This window comes from Sardina pilchardus, chromosome 11 (genome assembly GCF_963854185.1).
Source record: "Sardina pilchardus chromosome 11, fSarPil1.1, whole genome shotgun sequence".
In the NCBI taxonomy this organism is placed as follows: domain Eukaryota; kingdom Metazoa; phylum Chordata; class Actinopteri; order Clupeiformes; family Clupeidae; genus Sardina; species Sardina pilchardus.
Genome location: NC_085004.1, coordinates 16,680,823 through 16,699,610, shown reverse-complemented (window position 1 = coordinate 16,699,610; position 18,788 = coordinate 16,680,823). Strand labels below are relative to the sequence as shown.

At 45.3% G+C, this 18,788-nt stretch overlaps 2 protein-coding genes across 7 annotated transcripts in view; one reads left to right on the top strand and one right to left on the bottom strand.

Moving 5' to 3' along the window:
• The window catches only part of LOC134096256 (enhancer of mRNA-decapping protein 3-like), a 26,449-nt gene extending 17,180 nt beyond the window's left edge, over window positions 1-9,269 (top strand). For all 6 annotated transcript variants that reach the window (XM_062550026.1, XM_062550028.1, XM_062550029.1 and 3 more), the window contains 3 exons: window positions 3,109-3,262; window positions 5,872-6,089; window positions 6,947-9,269. In XM_062550026.1, coding sequence (XP_062406010.1) covers window positions 3,109-3,262; window positions 5,872-6,089; window positions 6,947-7,305 — 731 coding nt within the window. In that variant the 3' untranslated portion in view covers window positions 7,306-9,269. The remainder of the gene's footprint in view (window positions 1-3,108; window positions 3,263-5,871; window positions 6,090-6,946) is intronic.
• Window positions 9,270-11,223: 1,954 nt separating this feature from the next.
• LOC134096255 (cytochrome P450 1A1-like) lies at window positions 11,224-16,545 on the bottom strand. Its single transcript, XM_062550025.1, has 7 exons — window positions 16,407-16,545; window positions 14,449-15,345; window positions 14,230-14,356; window positions 13,975-14,064; window positions 13,007-13,130; window positions 12,825-12,914; window positions 11,224-12,689 (listed from the first exon to the last, which is right to left on the bottom strand). The coding sequence occupies exons 2-7, from the start codon at window positions 15,283-15,285 to the stop codon at window positions 12,392-12,394; spliced, it is 1,566 nt and encodes a 521-aa protein (XP_062406009.1). The 5' UTR covers window positions 15,286-15,345; window positions 16,407-16,545; the 3' UTR covers window positions 11,224-12,391.
• Between the last annotated feature and the right edge of the window lie 2,243 nt (window positions 16,546-18,788).

The following is an 18,788-nucleotide window of genomic DNA, read 5'->3' as shown; positions in this document are numbered from 1 at the left end:
CGAATTCTACTTCCGGCTAAGCTGCGTTGTATCGATTTTAACGTGATGGTTGACAGTGCTTGACATATATAAAAGTAAACTTTTAGATTTTATATTGGATATATATATATTATGTAGTATATCCATGCTGAGGGCAGAATTGTCAACATTTTGAAAGTTATTGTAGTTAGTGTACTGAGAATGCACAAAGCTATAATGTAAACAGAATGAACGGAACCTGGCCAGATTTCCGGTTTAAGGAATCAGGTGGATAGGAGGGGTTCACCGATTGTGAAATTCTGGGTCGATACCGATGGGGAGCAATATAAGAATTTGGGAGATAACCTATGTTATTTTTTATTTTATTTGTTTGTGCGCTTTTGTTTATGTTAATTATACGTTTTAGTGGCAAGGAAGAAAACAAAAAAATGACCAGAACCATTTTCAAGTCTGTCAGGCCTTCATAGCACCATCTCTGTAAGCCCCAGTCAGCATGACACAAGATTTAGCTAGCACTGAATTGATGTGACACAACTGATAAACATCAGCCACTGCCATCGGTAAATGTCATTAATTTGCTGATAGCCAATACCAGTCAACAAGGCCGGTATCGGCCCGATTGTGATGTAAGGCTGACGCCGGAGACGATACCAGAAACGATGTTAGGCTTCTTGCTCACGTGTTCTGCACCATAATAATAAACACCTTCAGGTAAAGGTCACCTGCCCTTAAAACTTTCCACTACTGAAGCTCACCTGTCTCAGAGGACAAGTCTGTCCTCTGCTGCCGCTCACCTGTGTTACATCACAAACCTCACCTATCTTCCAGCCTCACCTGTCCACTACTGCCGCTCGCCTGTGTGACATCACAACCTCACCCATCTTCCATCCCAACCTCACCTGTCCACTACCGCCGCTCGCCTGTGTGACATCACAGCTCTGTCCAGCATCTGCATGCTGCAGCATCCTCATCTGCTCTTGCAGTAAGCAGGTCACCTGTCTGACTCACCTGTGGGTCCCCGCCCACTGCCGTCTCCTGCCGCCTGCGGCCCCGGTTATCTCCTCGCTCGCTGCCTCAGCTGTGCGCTACAGGCCACCTGGTCGAGCAGGTTGAGCATTGCGTGTGTGTGCCGTTGCGTGCATCTGGGCAGTGTTTTTTTTTTTTTTGTCGGTGTGTGTATCTAGTGTGTGTGCGTGCGTGCGATTGAGTCTGCAAGAATGATTGAGTGAGCTAGATTGGCCTTGTGAAATGAGTACAGAAGAGACGACAGATGGAGAGCGAGAGATCTCACTCATCTACCATTTAATTTAATCATTATTATGCTCATTACATTTTCACCGCATCACTACAATCTATACTTTTTGATCTACACATTTTGGGACTAATGTGTGTTGATGTAGGCAGTGGCGGTTCTAGACTGAATTACTCCCCAGGCGAGATCCTCCACGAGCGCCCCCATGAGTGTTTTTTGACGCACTTTGCGTCAGTCGGGCTCATAGGGTTAAGCGCTCGTGCCGCCCCATACAAGATGCCGCCCCGGGCGACCGCCCGGTTCGCCCGTACCTAAAACCGCCACTGGATGTAGGCAATGTTTTCAAAATAAAGCAATGGCAGTAAATCACAAACGGAATTGAACTGAGCGAGCGTGAGGGTGAGAGGCCGACAGGGGAAGGGTCTCCGGAGAGGAAGAGGGGCAGTGTTTGGGAATGGCGAGGGGAAGGGGGCGGCTTGGGGTACCGGGCCCTTTTGCGTGTTTACACAGAAGAGCTGTATCGGGGGAGAGAGCGAGGAGGGAGAGAGTAGCAGGCGGGAAGCCGCAGCGGTGGTGGCGGTGGAATGCTCGCTGTCTGAGGCACCTGTTGGAATGGCAGCATGTGTAATTAGCAGGCGGCCTCCGCTCCCTAACCCACCCTCCTCTTCCTGTGCTCCTGCAGCTTGCATGACAGCGTGTCGTTGTGCTTATCACTCGTGTGCAGCTGTGTGTGTGTGTGCGTGTGTGTGTGTGTGTGCGCTTGCGTGCGTTGCGTGTCTGGGCGAGCCGTACCACTAAACCAGCGCTCCCTGGCGTACTCGCATACACACAAACACTCAGGCACTTACACGCAACATACACATTGTAATATGTTCCCTGTCGTTGTTCTAGAATGATAAAAGAACATGGGTGTGGAGATAAGCAGAGTGATAAGCATTGCAGCGAGGCACGACACCTGTGTGTGTGTGTGTGTGTGTGTGTGTGTGTGTGTGTGTATGCGTGTGTGCATATGCAGCCTTTCCCATTCAGTTGCAACATACGGTACACCTTCCTGTGGGTGGATGCGATGTCTGAATAATCCCCTCCTGTGTCTGTCTGTGTGTGAGGTGCGTGTTTGCGTGTGTGTCTTGGAGAGAGAGCGAGAGAGAGGGGGAGAGAGAGAGAGACAAACAGAATGGAAGTTCACTGGCTTTGTTGGTATAGTATCTGTGCAGCATGAAGTAATCACTGGCATCCGCAGAGCCTTCTCCGCCCTGATGAGCTCTTCACAGGAGGCTATTAAGGTCTTAAGTGCTTCCCCGTGGCCTTGGTGCCTGCACAGCCTCCAGACTAGGGAAGTGCGGGCTGAAGAATGCTCTCTGGATATGTTGGCTGCTTGCATGCGTGCGTGCGTGTACGTGTGCGTGCTTATTACAACTGTGATTGTTTTGGATCACTTGAGTTTGTTCAACAGGAGATTTGATTGTGTCTGTGTGGTAATTGTGTGTGTCTGTGTGCTTGTACTTGTAATAGGTGGTCTGTGTAAACAACACACAGTTGTAAGCATTAGCCACATTCAAGTTAAAAGTGCAGGTCAGTAACTAGTAAACAGCAGCAGTGCCTGATGGGAGCGGTGATGTAGGGGAGGAGATGAACATGGCTGCCAGTGTGATTAATTGCAGTGTGGCTGTTGCTCATGAGTGTCTCTTCTTTTTCTTTATTCCCATCCGTTGTCCCGACTCCCTCCTATTTAACTCTTTTTTTCTTTTTTTTTGTCGTTCCATTACCACACACACAAAACACACACACACACACAACACACACACAAAACACACACACACACACACACACACACACACACACACACACACACCCCTCCCTCCGTATCCTTGCTGCAGACTCGGGGCTGGTGGTGCCCAGCGTGTCCTATGAGCTGCACAAGCGTCTGCTGCGGGTCAGTGAGGAGCACGGCATCTCTCTGGAGCGCAGACTGGAGGTCACCGGAGTGTGTGCCTGCCAGATGGCCCTCACACTACTGGGAGGGCCCAACCGGTTAGTGTGCGTGTGTGTGTATGTGTGCATGTGAGATAGGAGTTAGATTATATGTCTATACAAGGTGTGTGTGCGTGCGTGTGTGTATGTGATACAGAAGTTAGATTATATGTCTATACAAGGTGTGTGTGCGTGTGTGTGTGTGTGTGTGTGTGTGTGTGTGTGTGTGTGTGTGTGTGTGTGTGTGTGTGTGTGTGTGTGTGTGTGTGTGTGTGTGTGTGTGTGTGTGTGTGTGTGTGTGTGTGTGTGTGTGTGTGTGTGTGTGTGTGTGTGTGTGTGTGTGTGTGTGTGTGTGTGTGTGTGTGTGTGTGTGTGTGTGTGTGTGTATGTGATGTAGAAGCTAGATTATACTGTATGTCTATACAAGGTGTGTGTGTGTATGCATGTTTGAGTATGCATTTTCACCAGGGTGTGCTTCAGTGTGTCTTTGGCAGAGTGATTTGGTATGTGTTCTAGTGTGTATTAGTGCATATTATTAGTGTGTGTGCTTGCATGGGTGCGGGAATGAGGGAGGTTAATGGCTTAAGAGGGGAGAAAAAAGAAAAATGCTTCAAAGCGTACAAAGATGTACTTAAGTTAAGATGGATGGATGTGTGTGACCAACTGTTGCAGAGTGTGTGTGTGCGTATGTGTGCTTGCGTGCGTGCGTTTGTGTGTGTGTGTGTGTGTGTGTGTGTGTGTGTGTGCGTGTGCACACGTACACTTAAGGGACCCTGTTTACTTGTATGTTGCAATGGCATGTTTGGAGTGGGATGATCCGGCTCAGACTAAACACAAGACTCTGCCCTCCTATTCAACGTGTTGTGTCCTCCGTTGTCATGGGGATGTATAGCCATTATTGCTCTGTGACACGCTAGCCTCTCCTGTCCTCGTTCAAGGCCCCAGATTCCTCACAGCCCCCCCCCCCCCACACACACACACACACACTCTACTACGCCCAGTGTGAGTAAACAGTAAACTCCTCTCGCCCCTGTAAAAGGCTCAGGTAAAGCCGGAACCAGGTGAGGACCAGGTGTGTATGGAGGTCAGTCTCTCCCCTCGTCTGCAATTAGACATTTTTTTAAACACCCAAACAGGAGATCTGACCCTGGTGCTCCCGTGCACCTTCACTACTGGCCGTCGTTAGCGCTTCCCTTTGAAGAGCGACGGATCTAGTTAATGGCGGCGTTACGGAGCCTTCGGGGCAGAGCCGCCGGTGGAGCAGCCTCACCACCCCCCTCTTCCTCCACCTCTACCTCCACCTCCACCTCCCACAAAAATAGTGTTACTTCTTATGTAAATGTAGCACAACCACCTTTCGCTATCTCTTCCTCTCTAACCTCTTGGCACGGTTACAAACAGTTGCATGACACTGGAAGTGGGGCGGGGGGGGCGCTATGAGATAAGCGACTGCAGACTATCTGGTCCAAAGGTTTCGTTTGATGGTGTCGGGTATTATATAAGACAAGTTTTTGTTTAACGTATATCAGATGGCTCGCTGTCCCGGGCTGGTGGTGGATGAATTCAGCACGCCATGTAAGGCCCACCGCCCCCCGCCCCCCGCTCCGAACCTTTGCTCTGAAGCTGTTGCCAAGGGTCAAAAGTAACAACCTGTGTAGGCTATTGTAACAACTCCGTTTGCATAAGGCACATGGTTATTGCTAAACACTGCTAAATATAGCCCATGTTGAATAATGAACACAATCTTCTGAGTGTTATTTGAGAACCTCTTGCTACTTTTTAAGACAATGAAACTGAAAAATGTTTATTAGACGGCAAATATTTCCCAGTGCTGAGATGCTTTTTGGTGGTCATTTTTAGGTTGTAGAATATTGTACAGGAATGTTACCCTGTCAGTGGCTGTATCTAAAATGAGGAGCTAGATGGACAAAGTCCATTTTATACCCAAGACTCAAACCTATGTGTCAGCCCCTTAACAAGCCTTTGAACAAGCAAAACCAAATCTTGGATCAATGAAACATATCGACTTGTTGTTTTGCAGGCTGTTGTGTGTAGCACTCACACGGATATGTTCCACTGACCCACAAATGCCCTCCTATTGATGCATCTGTCTATTGATCATGTGACTGAGCTGTTACTCAGCTTGATCACTCCCTCTTGTCTCTCCGCCCTCAGATTGAACCCCCCCAAAAATAGTCTCTGTGGCCCATAGACACCATTGATCAATTGTTTGAAGGCCCTTGTCTGTCCTGAGGTAGGCCTGTTCTATTATGTTTATTACTTCAGCCACATTCAGACAGGGAAGAAACTACTGGCAAAGTTACGAAGAGAGACCGTGCAATGTCAATGATACGAAACGTCATGCAACAGTTACAGTTAAAGGCGGTTTTGAGGCGACAGGCCAAGAGTGACAGAATAAATCACCATATCTCTGATCGTTAATTGGCCCATGTCCATAACAAAACCAAGTACTTGGAAAATACCCCACTGAGCTTGCCGATCTCTTCAATCACACAAACATGCACCACCAGTGCACACGGGTGCTCTGGCTGGTCAACCTGACCTGATTGTTTTTTTTACTAATTGTCCGGCCATGCCCTGAAAACGTACTTATCCCCTCTCTTCTCTTCAACATCCCCCACCCCACCCCACCCCCCCCGCCCATCCAGACTGAACCCCAAAAACGTGCACCAGCGCCCCACGGTGGTGCTCCTGTGTGGGCCGCACGTGCAGGGGGCCCAGGGGGTCAGCTGCGGTCGTCACCTGGCCAACCACGAGGTGGAGGTCATTCTCTTCCTGCCCAACTTCGTCAAGATGCAAGAGGCCCTCACTCATGAGCTCAGCCTGTTCGGACGGGCCTGGGGCAAGCAGGTGTCCGGCATCAGAGGTAGGTACGGCACGGCAACAGAACCCCTGGGGTGCCTCTCATTTGGTCTTTTATACACCCACCCTCCCTTCCTTCCTCGATCCTCGTCCTCACTGATCTAGATTAAGAATGATGGGGCGGCAACAATGGGATAGTCTATCCAGTGTGAGTTATAGATCAGTGGGAACGAGCATCGCGGAGAGAGTTTGAGAGCCACCCCTGGTCCGGTCTGAAAAATCAGTGGTGGTGTTGGATGGTGATGGAGAAGTTACACTTTACACGCGCGTGCTAACTCCCTCTCACTCAACTGAAGATGATGGGCTTTAAAGTATCCTTCAATGTCTCAGTAAATTTACTCACAGCAAAAACTTTGAGATGCCATATTAATGATTCTTGATGTTTGCATAGATTTGCTGAAAATCTCACCTGTTAGCTATATTAAATAGTCATAAATTGCTCTTAATTGGAAAGTACTCTTTTATCACATTACCGAGGCTGAGGATGTAAGATTTTACAAAAGCTTGAGATACTGTAGCAATATTTGCTCACACTGTAAAGGTGTAATCTAATAGTTGTTGATACAAGACAAGAATGGTCTGCTGCCCTCTGCTGGTTGGGAAGGGAACAATTGTCTCCCTTTCACCTTCAGATACTTTGTTTAAGCATTTTCTGAAGAGGTATGCTTCTATTTATTCGGTCCTTAGCTCCCTATTCTCTTAGCCACAAGAATAGTGCACGGTTCTCCTGATTGGCAGTTATTGACTGATTGACTGAACATTTCCAATGCTCTTGTTCTCTTATCTGAGGTTACCTGCTGTAGACATTCCTCTCATTCTTTTTCTGTTATGTAACCCCCCTTCCCCCCCCATCCCAAACAGATCTGCCAGTGAGCCCGGTCGACCTGGTGATCAACTGCCTTGACTGCCATGAGAACCCGCACCTGAGAGAGCAGCCTTGGTACCGGGCAGCAGCCGAGTGGGCCAACCAGAACCGGGCCCCGGTCCTGAGCATCGACCCGCCAGTCACCGGGCAGAGCCAGGCCCAGGCCCAGGACCAGGGCCCGGCTGTGGAGGCCAAGTGGTCGCTGTGCCTGGGCCTCCCCCTGGCGCTGGGCGAGGGCGCCGGCCGGGTGTACCTGTGCGACGTGGGGCTGCCCAGAGAGGTGTTCCAGGCCGTGGGCATCAACTACCTGTCGCCCTTCGGCTGCAAGTTCGTCATTCCCCTGCATTCAGCCTAGCTGTCGAGAGATGTTACATTTCGCCCGGTAGGCACACACACACACACACACACACACACACACACAGACACGCTCTCTCAATACAAAAGGCACAGTTAGCCTATAAAGACTCAAAACACACGCACACATGTTCTCCAGTTTGTTACACACACATACACACCTCTGTCTCAAGAGTGAGATTAGCTACAGTATGTTAGGGGTGAATGCACATATCTGGACAGAGACCTCCCTTTAGATGTAGCACTGCAAAATGGCTTTGTGCTACTACTCCTCTTCTGTTGAGACTTCTCAGGAGGCGGTGGCAAAAGCAGATGGTTTGGCTCATATGGCACTTTACCTGATGAGGCACTTTAATAGTCTGCTGCTGTAGGACTCTGTTTGTGTTCTTGGTGGAGGGGGGGGGGGGCAGTTAGGGGCATTAGGGGTTCACTAGGGTTCAGTGATCGCGTGCGGACGCTCTTCAGAGGAGGAAAGACCATCAGAGCCGCACTTCCTGTCTCTTTTGTGTGCGTGGGGACACAGCTCTAACCGTGACCGTGGCAACCTTAGAGTCAGAGGCTGTTTACCAAAGACGGACCACTGTTAGTGGCACCTGACCTCTTGACCCCTCCTCTTTGACCCTTATGATTGGCTGGGGCCTCCTGGTGCACTTCCTTTTTCCTGCGCCCGAGTTTTGTGTGGGGGAGAGCCCTGACACATTGACCCATAGTAAAGCACTGCATTCAAATGCTTAACACCAATACCTAAGCCATGGACAACAGTTTGTCTGACTTGACAGTTTTGTTTGGTTCTGGAACTTTCCCCTCGTCCCCTTCAGTCACCGTATTGCAGTTTATTAGTTAAGTATGTCTTCCTCTCAGTTCAACAGCAGGGAACACTGTATAAGCTAAACAATTACTTTGCGACAGCAGTCAGAACAAAGGGTAAGTGAACACACTTATTATGGAAATAGTAAGTTCATGAGTTTACCCCCACAGGAACTTAATATTTCTGAGAAAGAGATTGCTGTAGAGATTTCCTGAATATCTTTTTGGTTAGTCCCCATGAGGCCTTAGCAGTGAGATCTGCACTGACCTGGCAATCAGGTGTTTTGGAATTTCAATTACAAATGTTTAGTTGATGTCTGTTCACTTTTTTTGTGTATAGCGGGGCATTTTTTCCCCCTGCCCTATTTTTCAGCTAAATGTAGTCTACCTCCACGCAAATGTGTGCCTGCAGTCAATTTCTAGTCTAGTGATATTGAGCCACACTGAAGGAACATGTTGGCAAGTTTGAAGTCCCATAGTGAAATTGACATGCGTTGTTCATCATGACATTGAATGTGATTATCACATGTCTCACGTGTTTTGGCAAACTTTAATCCGAGTGTTATCTGAATAGCAACATAAAAAAGCATACCCATTCAGTACCATTGCCAGTATTGCCAGTCATTATAGTTGAAGAAGATTACTTTACTTATTAGGCTGGTGATGCAGTCAGTGGTTGTATTGTGAAGTGAGTGCCTCTTTGGAGCCTTTTTTTCATTAAGTGGCCATTATTAACACAGGGCTGATGTCACTGGCAACAGGTTATACTACTTGCCCAGTGATGAAAGATGTGCCCTATATGCCTTCTGCTCATTTAGCAGACACTTGGCATTCAAACGCAGCTTACAGTGCAAGTAGATCTCGCTATACTACTGTGTGTGTGTGTGTGTGTGTGTGTGTGTGTGTGTGTGTGTGTTCATGCCACAGCAATCAATTATTTGATGATCATCATGGCATCATCTGGGGAGGAATGTTCTTCTGCCATTTCAAGTTGTTTAGGTCCACACCGTTTTGCTACATTGTCCTGTAGTGCACTGGTGAATAGCACTTTAATTTGTTGAATTGTTACATTTGTACACATGTTGTGTGTAAACTAACACAATCTGTTGTGTCCATCTGCACTTTATTGTGAATTCATTAAATGAGTTTTTCCAACCACGCCATGGTTCAATTCTGTTTGTGTTTGTGGAGCCAGTGTGTGGTGGGTTTATTGACATTTCGAGATCCGCAGCTTCACCATCAGGTTTCCGCCTGTTCTTGGGGGGGAATTTTCGGCAGGTCTGATGAGCTCATCCTCACAAGCTGTAAATTTCTCACAGCTGCCTGAATGCCACTTTGATTACCGAGGTGCAGGGTGGAACTTGCCATCTGGTTTGTCCGCACCTATTCTATGCGTGCACAACTGCTTGCTTGCTTTCTTTTGAATGCTTTCTGTGAATGAAACAAAAATATGTCAACATGCCTATTGCAAGCCGCTTTAACAAGGATTTTTTCACAGTTAGGTCAGGTTGTTGCTATTTTGAAACCAGGTTTCATCCATGAAGCACAAAGCCTCCTAGTGACCAATGCTTGTAAGTGCACTGACTGACAGTCAAACAAACAAATGAATGAGAAGTTGCACCCTTATGAGGGAATATAAGGATACATTAAAAGTATACATTAAAACATTTATTGCAGTTACATTATATTGTATTGCAGGCTATTTTGGACATGTAACTGCATGCAACTTGTGTACATAATTTGCATTGTTTTGACCTACAAAGCAATTATTTTCAGTATGGGTAAAACCGGATAAAAGAGAGACCAAGTTTGGCGCAGAAATAGAGGTTCGACTGAAAAGTGGAGAAGTAGGCTACGTAAGGCCTTTCAGCACGGCCTGACTCAAAGTCAACACAGCCAACCGGGTCATTTGCACCTGGGCCCCAGATCAAGGAGACCTCAGGCTCAAAATTACCCTTATGTAATACTCTGTAGTATCCTAATGAAATCTTCAAAATGTGAGATTAAAAAGGAGAGAAAGAACATGATGGTCAAAGTGCAAGGGACTTTATGACCATACAAAAACAGATAATGCATGGAAACATATGGGCATACAGCACACCAGTAGTCGTCCATTAGCCTACATTTGATAGTGGTAGTACAGTAGAAAGAAACAGAGGTGGATTTCAACAGCGCTTAATAGGTTTGAATGGAGTTAAGTTCTCATTGCATTCAGAGTAGCGGCAGGTTCTAACACACCTGGCTCCACAGGAAACAAACAAGCTCACAGAGAGCCTCAACTTATCCATCAACCCACCAATTAGCCATGCACAGCCCACCGGGGCAGCTCCACCTAGAGGCTACACAGAACAGGACAGGGGCCCCTTCTCAACCTTAATCCTCAGTGCTCGGTCCTCCAGGCTCCTTCCCACTGATCTACAGAACACTGGATAGACTATCCCATTGTTGCCGCCCCATCAGTCTTTATCTAGATCAGTGGGAACGAGGACCGAGGTTGGAAAGGAGGATAGATTAAAAAAAAAGACGAATAAGGGCCCAAGGAGAGACACACTCAACATGGCATAGCTACTACCAGCCCCTACCAGCTTCTCTCTCTGAAAGTTGAGGTCTCACATGATGTAATTGTTCATAATTCATTTCAATCAGTTCAGTTGTTGATTTTCCTTCGAGAGGAGCTGGTTGGGGGTCAGTTGGTAAGTCTTCTTATTAAACTCGCCAGGTACATTGTTAGTGCTTTGTTTTATGTGTAGGGGCCCTGAGCAAGCCATTGATTAGGTTTGGTGCTGTTTTGAACAATATTAGGCCTACTGGCAAAAAAAAAAATCAGTTTGACTCACCGCCCTTCGCTAATCCACTGTTTGCGATCTTGGGCTATACCGTATACCGGTGCAAGCTCTGTAGAGGTTGATCAATGAAAAACACTTATTTGATGTGTATGAATTTATGAATGAACATGGTAGGTGACATTTGGAGATGTGTTATCATTAACTTATGTGTTGTGCAGCTAATGTGTTGGTTGTCATGGGCTGTTAGTATTTTTTTGTTTGTTTGTTTTTAAGCAGTGCAGTAGCCTATATTTTGTTTAGTTGTATTATATGTGCAACATTTAAAATATCAGTAACTAAGGAACAGTTTATTATTTAATTTTCTTCTTTGTTTACTTATAAATACACAAACAAGTTACACCAATTAATCAAGAGAAAAAAATATTCACAAAAATACAATATACAAAGTTGGGATTAATGAATAATTAATAGCTTGTTATTATGTTCTTCAGAGTTTCACAGCTCAGTGTCTTTTTTTTTTTTTTTATCAAATCCTTCATTGTCTGCACAGTGTTTGACTCCTTACACTCTCAAACAGGGAATACAGCAGATAAACAAATTGTTCTGTGGGGGTAAAAGGCAATAACAGAACAAATGGCATATTTGCCATATATAGGAATACAAAATAAACCCTTTCAGGCACATTCAAATCTTGTTCACAGTCAACAGTCAAAATAATACACATCCTATCACATAAGAGGACTAAACCGTTATACAAAATAGCTTTAGTTTATTAAAACCCATCATTTTTTTTTAAAACCCCTCATATTCAGAGGACTGATATACAGATGGCCTTAATTTGATGTAATCCTAATTCAACACATCAAAGATTTATTTGCAGCATGTGTGGTCCTCTCTAGGCTACATTATAAAAGGCACTTGTTGCATTTCCTCTGTCAATTTAGCTATAGATATATTATTTATTTATTTATGCTTAAAAAGTGGGTGGTGGGTCACATCACCTTCCATTATAACATATTTTACCCCTCTGTGCGGCACAATATTTTCAATAAACCTCCCTTCTGATGAAAATTACTCCTTTTAATTAGCAGCTCATATGTATGTTCTTGCTATACATCATCAAACAGTGTAGGATTGTTTGACCTGAGCTGAATTTGCTTGGAAAAGATCTGCTTTCTTCTACTAGGTCCCTCTTGTCTGAGATCACAGGTAGCTATGGGCTCAGATAGAGGATTCATCTGCAGAATTGCCAGTTAATTGGATGAGCAAAGGATCTTGTGTCCCTGTCCAATCAGCAGCGAGTTCGTTGAGAACGCTCTGATAACGCACAAACTGCTTTTACCACAGATAGTACAGTGTACCCTGTTCCACTGTTCCACTTGCTAATGCAAACAAATCGGATTTTATACAGTATTTGCGATTTGCACCCGCCTGAAAAGACAAATAATATTTAGGTGCAAATTCTGGGGCGAGCTGCCCCCCCGCCCCTCACCTTCAGTTTTCCTCCCGTGGGCGCAAGGTGGCCCGCAGGTGGCACCGTTTGTGTTTCATGGTGAGGCTGTACTCAGGGGTCATGTCCAGTTTTTGGCCGGGTATCTTGTGGAACTGCAGGCGCTGGATGAGGATGGCAAGGAAGAGGAAGACCTCGGCACGGCCGATTGCCTCGCCGATGCAGCGCCGCTTGCCCACGCCGAAGATCAGCACCTTCTCGCCCTCCAACTTGTTCACCTCCGTGCCGTCAGCAGACAGGAAACGCTCTGGCATGAAGACCTCAGGGTCCTTCCACAGCTCACTGAGAAGGGTCACAAAAGGAGATGGTGGAATTCAAAACAAATCCTTCATTTTACTGAAGGAGAAAGTATCTCCCCATTCTCAAACAACATGATCAATGCACAAAATATAGTGGCAGTGTGATCAGAACACTTACGGGTCGTGGTTGACCTGATACTGGTTGATGAACACACAAGTGTTTTTAGGGATGAAGTATCCATTGAGAGATGTGTCTTTAGATGCAGTGCTGTCGATTTAAATATCAAAGTTAGGTGACATCCAGCAGTTACACACAGAGTATTCATCCACCATGTTTTTGAATGAGAGTGTGTCACTTACCAGTGTGGGATAGTTAAAGGAACGAAGGAGGAGTGACGGAACAGCTCAAAGATGAAGGCTTCCAAAAGAGGGAGCCTGGACTTCTCCGACAGATGTGGGTTTCTCTCCATCCCAACTGTCTCCTCTGCAAAAGAGGAAAGAGACGAGGGGACAACAAATGAGCTCAGTGCTAAGAGGCTAAGTGCCTGGTGCCAATCAGAGCAACTTGACTGAGCTGTAAGCTCAGCAATGGCCTGATAGGCTAGCCTGGTTGTAAAACCAGACCCTGGAATCTTTCAGATTAAGGGTCTGGCCACGAATAATGCAAAGGCCCAACTCGAGGGGAGACACTAAGCGTGCATTTGAAAATCTCACTGCACACAATTGGATAACAGTAGGCCAATGTTGCCCCAGCCGTGGCGCAACTGGCTGGGGCACCTGCACCGCACGCCGGCGACCCGGGTTCGATTCCCGCCCCGTGGTCCTTTCCGGATCCCACCCCAGCTCTCTCTCCCACTCCCTTCCTGTCATTCTCTCTACTGTCCTATCCAATTAAAGGCATAAAAAGCCCAAAAAATAATCTTAAAAAAAAAAAAAACAGTAGGCCAATGTTTACTCTGATTGATTCCGGACTTTAATGCAATTGGATAACACTACGACCAATGTGTACTGAGTTTGAACGATGCAGCATTGCCGTCATCAGTTTAGCTCGCCTTTGGCCCGCCTATATCAGATACACCAATTTGATGTTACCCCACGATGGTTGGGGTAAACGTAACTTGCATCATTCGTCGTGGCCAGAGTATCTTACGGACACAATTCAAATTGCATTCTCGCGAGAACTCTGAATTTCCAGGTTACTGATAGGCTACAATAATCACAAAATAAGAAAAAATGAACAAAAAGACAGTAGCATCAATAAACAAGTTGAAAAACAAACAAACAAAAAAAATGTTGTTTAGTTTGATTTTGGATATAACAATACTCACTTATTTCTTGGTGTAGTCTTTCCTGGATGTCTGGGTAGGCCACCAAATACATAACAGCCCATGACAGACCTGTGCTGATGGTGTCAAATCCTGTGATAACAGAACATAATCATAAGAATCATAAAAATGTTATCTGTGAATACATTGTATAAGGTACTTCTGTAAGGTACAGTCAACATAATCAGTGTGTGTCTGTGTGAACCAACTGAAAGACTGTGATATCGTGAAAAAAAAAAGAAGTGTTCACTTATTTACCGGCACCGTAGAGGTCATTGACAATGCTGACAATTTTCTCATCCGACACTTGCTCATTTGAGTTTTCATCCAGCTTCCTGTCCTCGCAGTGGTCAATGAGTGAGTCTGTGATGTCGCGGATGTTATTCTGAAAGAGAACAGAACCTGTGAGCAACAGATGTCCATACTATGCCTGTCTGTGGTGTGGGTCCACTTCTGTGGCCTTTGACCTTTACTGACCTTATCGTAGGACTCGTAGTGCTCCCCCACCATCTTCTGTATGAACTTGTTGAAGCGGTCGTTGATGGCCATGAACTTCTTCATGGAGCTGCCGGGCAGGAAACGGAGGAAGGGAATGAAGTCAGCAGGGTTCCCGCTTCCCACCACCTGTCCGAATTCTTCACTTATTTCGACCAGGTTCAGCAGCTCCTCGTCGTCGTGGTTGTAGCGCCGACCAAAGCACATGCCGCAGATGACGTTGGCCACTGACACCACGATGTGGCAGAAGGGGTCGAAGCTGCCGCTGTCGTCCATCACCGTCTGCAGGCGCTCCACCAGGTAGATGCCCTCCGTGCTGATCTGTTCCTCCAGGACGCAGGAGTAGGCTGGATTCTCGCCCTCCAGCGTGGAGAAGGAGCGCAGGGCGCTCATGGCCAGCTTGCGGCGGGCACGCCACACCCCGGCCTGGTCGGAGCTGAAGGCCAGGCTCTTGCCGTCGTTGACGAACTGGAAGCTGTAGAGGTCAGGACGGCTGGCAAAGTCCTCGCCCTGCTTGATGAGCGCCTGCCGCACCATGTCGATGCCGCTGAGGACCACCACGGGCCGCATGCCGATCTGGATCTGGTACACGTGACCATAGCGCTTGGTCATGGCGCTGAGGCTCAGGTGAGGGTTGCCGCCAATTTCCAGAACATTGCCGATGATCGGGAGGGGCCTGGGACCCGGAAGCTGGCGGAGACCTTCTGGGATTTTTGTGCGGAGTTGCAAGAGCAGGTATACCAAACACACTGTTGTAATGGCCACAAGGCTCTCAGAGACTGACAAAGCCCCCAACAGAGGCAAAACCAGAAGTGCCATGGTTTTTGTTTTTGTCTTCTTCTAAAGTCTTTCTGAGTATGTGTTGGTACTGGTTTATGCCTGTGGGGAAAAATAAGAATTCGAAATAATCAATGGCAAAAATCATTAAGATTTAGAAGAGTGAGTTTGATAAAGCAACGTATATGATGGGTCGGCAACAGGTGGCAGCAATATTATTGGGCCTGCCAGATTATTATTACCGATTTTTTTTTTTTAAAAAATTACAAATAGCCTACACCAATCAGAGTGCATAAACAGTTGCGCTTTCGTGCCTTTGTTTGGAGCTAATAGGCCGCCTTGAAGGTGCCGAAACAGCGTAATTGCAGATCGGACACACGGGCTTTGCATTTGTAAGATTAACGCAAAGCTGTCTTCCATTCCTTTTTGTAGGCTTTAGTTTCCCTTGTTTAGGCTTTTTGACCAGGACATTTTCTCCCAGCTTAGTTCGCACCTCACCCTGCACGCTAATATTTATTATAGGTAAACAATAAGCTTTTACTGTCATGTCCGTAGTTGTAGACAAGACAAGAGACAAAATAGAAAAATAAAGCCGCTCCATGAAACAGTCCATCATTGCTAAAATGATAGCCTAGGCTACAATATTCACAAAATTGAAAGGGGAGTTAGAGCCTGCAATTATTCAAGAAGTGGGGCCATCCACAATTTTTCAAGAGTTATTCTTAGCAATTCTCTTTCTGGGTGTGTGTTGACTAGACTACCAGGTTATCTAATGGAACGGCGGTTAAATATTACATCCTCTGGCCCACCATTTATTGGCTAAAAAAACTGGCTCTCTCCCAAAGTTACTTGTCGACCCCTGGTCTATATGATCCTGGCACAGCTGAGATTGACTCACACGCGCAACCTGCCTACTCTGATTCTTGCTTACCGGACAAAAGGTTCATATTCGCTCCCTTTCCAATGGTACTAAAGTACAATGGAAATAGCCTACAATTCGTTCTAGCTCATGCGATTACTTAACAGCTGCAAGAACCATTTATAGAATTGTGCGAAGAATTGTGCCCAGGGTAACACCTGTTACTCTTCACAGAGCCAATCAGTGTAACTTCAACCGTAACATCAGAATTTAAAACGCTATGGATACTAGTTCGTACACTTACCCAAATGGTCACTGAACAGGTGTAGTTCCGTCGGTATGTGTACGGTTTCACTACAGTTGTAAATGTCAATTTGTTGTTTTCCTAGAAAGCTTCTGAGTGATAGAAGAGCAAGTTCTTTTATAGAGCGCTTCTTGGCTCTATTGGCTGATGGCTCCGTGACGCAGCGAAGGGCGCTTCAGTACAGAGAGCGCCGGTCACTTTGAGGTAGCGCAGCAAAGAGGACAGATTACAACTCAATTATGAAAACAATGGCACAGTCTTTGTGGTGTGTGCTTTCATCGGTGGGTAATAAAGTTAAACTCCCCTCAGACAAGATAACACGGATTGTAAAATTGTACATATCATTTCAATTTGTCAACTCGGTCTGGTTTTCCTATAATCTTTAGGCTACGTTTGACTTCACGTTAATTTTGTGCGCTGATTTCATACCATTTTGATTTCACGGGTAAACTAAACTAAAGCCATTGCCATTAAAGAAATTCCTGTCAATTAACTACAGTGGATTGAAACATAATTTTGATTAGGAAAAATCAAGGTTAGTGAATACCTAGGCCCTGTCAGACATTTTACAGCTTTCTACTTGACTAATGAAGAAAGGCTACTCTGACCATAACATCAGGTGCCAAGTGCTTATGAAGAATACTAATAATGCATATTCACAGCTTCCTGATGCGAACCAAAGACAATAGCCTTTAATGTTTTATATTTGTGTTATATTGTAATAACATTGTGTGTGTGTGTGTGTGTGTGTGTGTGTGTGTGTGTGTGTGTGTGTGTGTGTGTGTTTATACTGTCAGGGGTTATTAATGATCATTGTTGTTTAGAGGAAATGATTAGACATACTGTCATGTTAACTTCAAGTTATTACGCAACAGGTTTCCATGTCGTGCAAAGGTGTCTGCTCCGCGCAGAAGGAACAACTGGGACTTTTTTAATCAAATAACTCTTCCCTGACAGTTGGATAAATCTCACGCATATCAACAAGAAAAAAACGGCAACAACGGTATCTGACAAATGTTACATTTCACCATGAGAAAACAAACGAACAAAGGGATGAACAAAAACTGGGCGACACAGGACTCAATTGGCACTTATGAAGGGTTGTATTGTCAGGCTTCTCTCTGCAATTCTAATTCAGTACTCTACCATAACCTATTCACTGAGTTACTTCTGGAAGGCTCAACCATTCAGTGTTTGCTCTAAAACACAAAAAGTTGATAAAAAATAATTCCACGTGCACACATTCTAACTCTAAAAAAGAAACTCTATGTCTGATGGCGCATACCAAGCCAGAATTTATCAGTCCATCAACACGTGCTTCAACAGTATGAAAGTATTTGATTGACATTTGATCTCAAATATAACCAAAAACTGGATTCAGAAGAGTGACGATTAGTTGTCTTATCTTTCAAAACCGTTGTGCTCTTATTTGTTTTTTGTTTTTTTTTAATTGCCTAATAAAGCCATAAAATCCAAATAGGCTTTGCGTGTCGTGTTATCACGGCCTCTAAGATGCCATCGCGTGCATGCACCTGTAGCACTCTAGTTAAAGATTGGCCAGTTGCGTGAGAGCGCCTCAGGCAAGCCCTCGCCTGCCCCCAAACTGATTTTTTTTTTTTTTTTTTTTGAGCATGGGGAGAAACGCCGCCAGCAGGTGAGAGGGTACATAAGTTCATCGTAAAGCCCTTTCCCGTGCGTTAGGTGAATTATGGGCAATTCCATACAAAGGTAATCTTTACCATGGAAAAAAGGTTGTGCTCATTGTGTTGATTGTGTTGAAAATGTTCGTTTAATCTATAGGCTACTTTATTGTTTGTAACTGATCTGACAGAATTTGATGGGGGAAATTACGCTCTTTTTGCATCATGGTGTGCAACCAGACATTTCTTTCAAATGGCAGTATAGGCCTACATGCACAAATGGGATAAATGGACTCATGTCCAACAAATTATGTTACAGTTTTTTACAATCACTTTGCTACTATTTTCATAACCTTGGTGTATTTTTTCACAACTCTAGACACAAAATTCACAACCAATGATCAAAATGCACATTTTTCAAAACTCTAACCCTTTTCTCAATTGCTTGGATACAATACACATACAACTTAGATCATTTGTTCATTCAACAAAACTCATCTGTTCAATATGATACAACTTAACATCAAAGTACTACTATTTCAAAAGGCAATTCACACATTACATTTCAAATGAGCGTCTATTCATTTCCTTACTATGATCTAACTATCAATTGATACAACTGCTCAAAATGATAAGTAACTGTTGCATTACTCTTAATGCATAGTTGTAGGCCTATGGAAACAGGAAACAGACACACAATCTTCCATGTTTACTGCAAATCATGAAAGTTTCAAGATACTGT

Bases quoted from the DNA above. Each gene is read 5' to 3' on its own strand.
- LOC134096255 (XM_062550025.1), bottom strand. From the start codon at position 15,285: ATGGCACTTCTGGTTTTGCCTCTGTTGGGGGCTTTGTCAGTCTCTGAG. The intron at 14,065-14,229 runs GTAAATAAGTGA...CTGTTATCACAG, and splicing joins CAATGACCTCTACGGTGCCG to GATTTGACACCATCAGCACA. The intron at 12,690-12,824 runs GTAAGTGTTCTG...GACCCTTCTCAG, and splicing joins TATCAGGTCAACCACGACCC to TGAGCTGTGGAAGGACCCTG.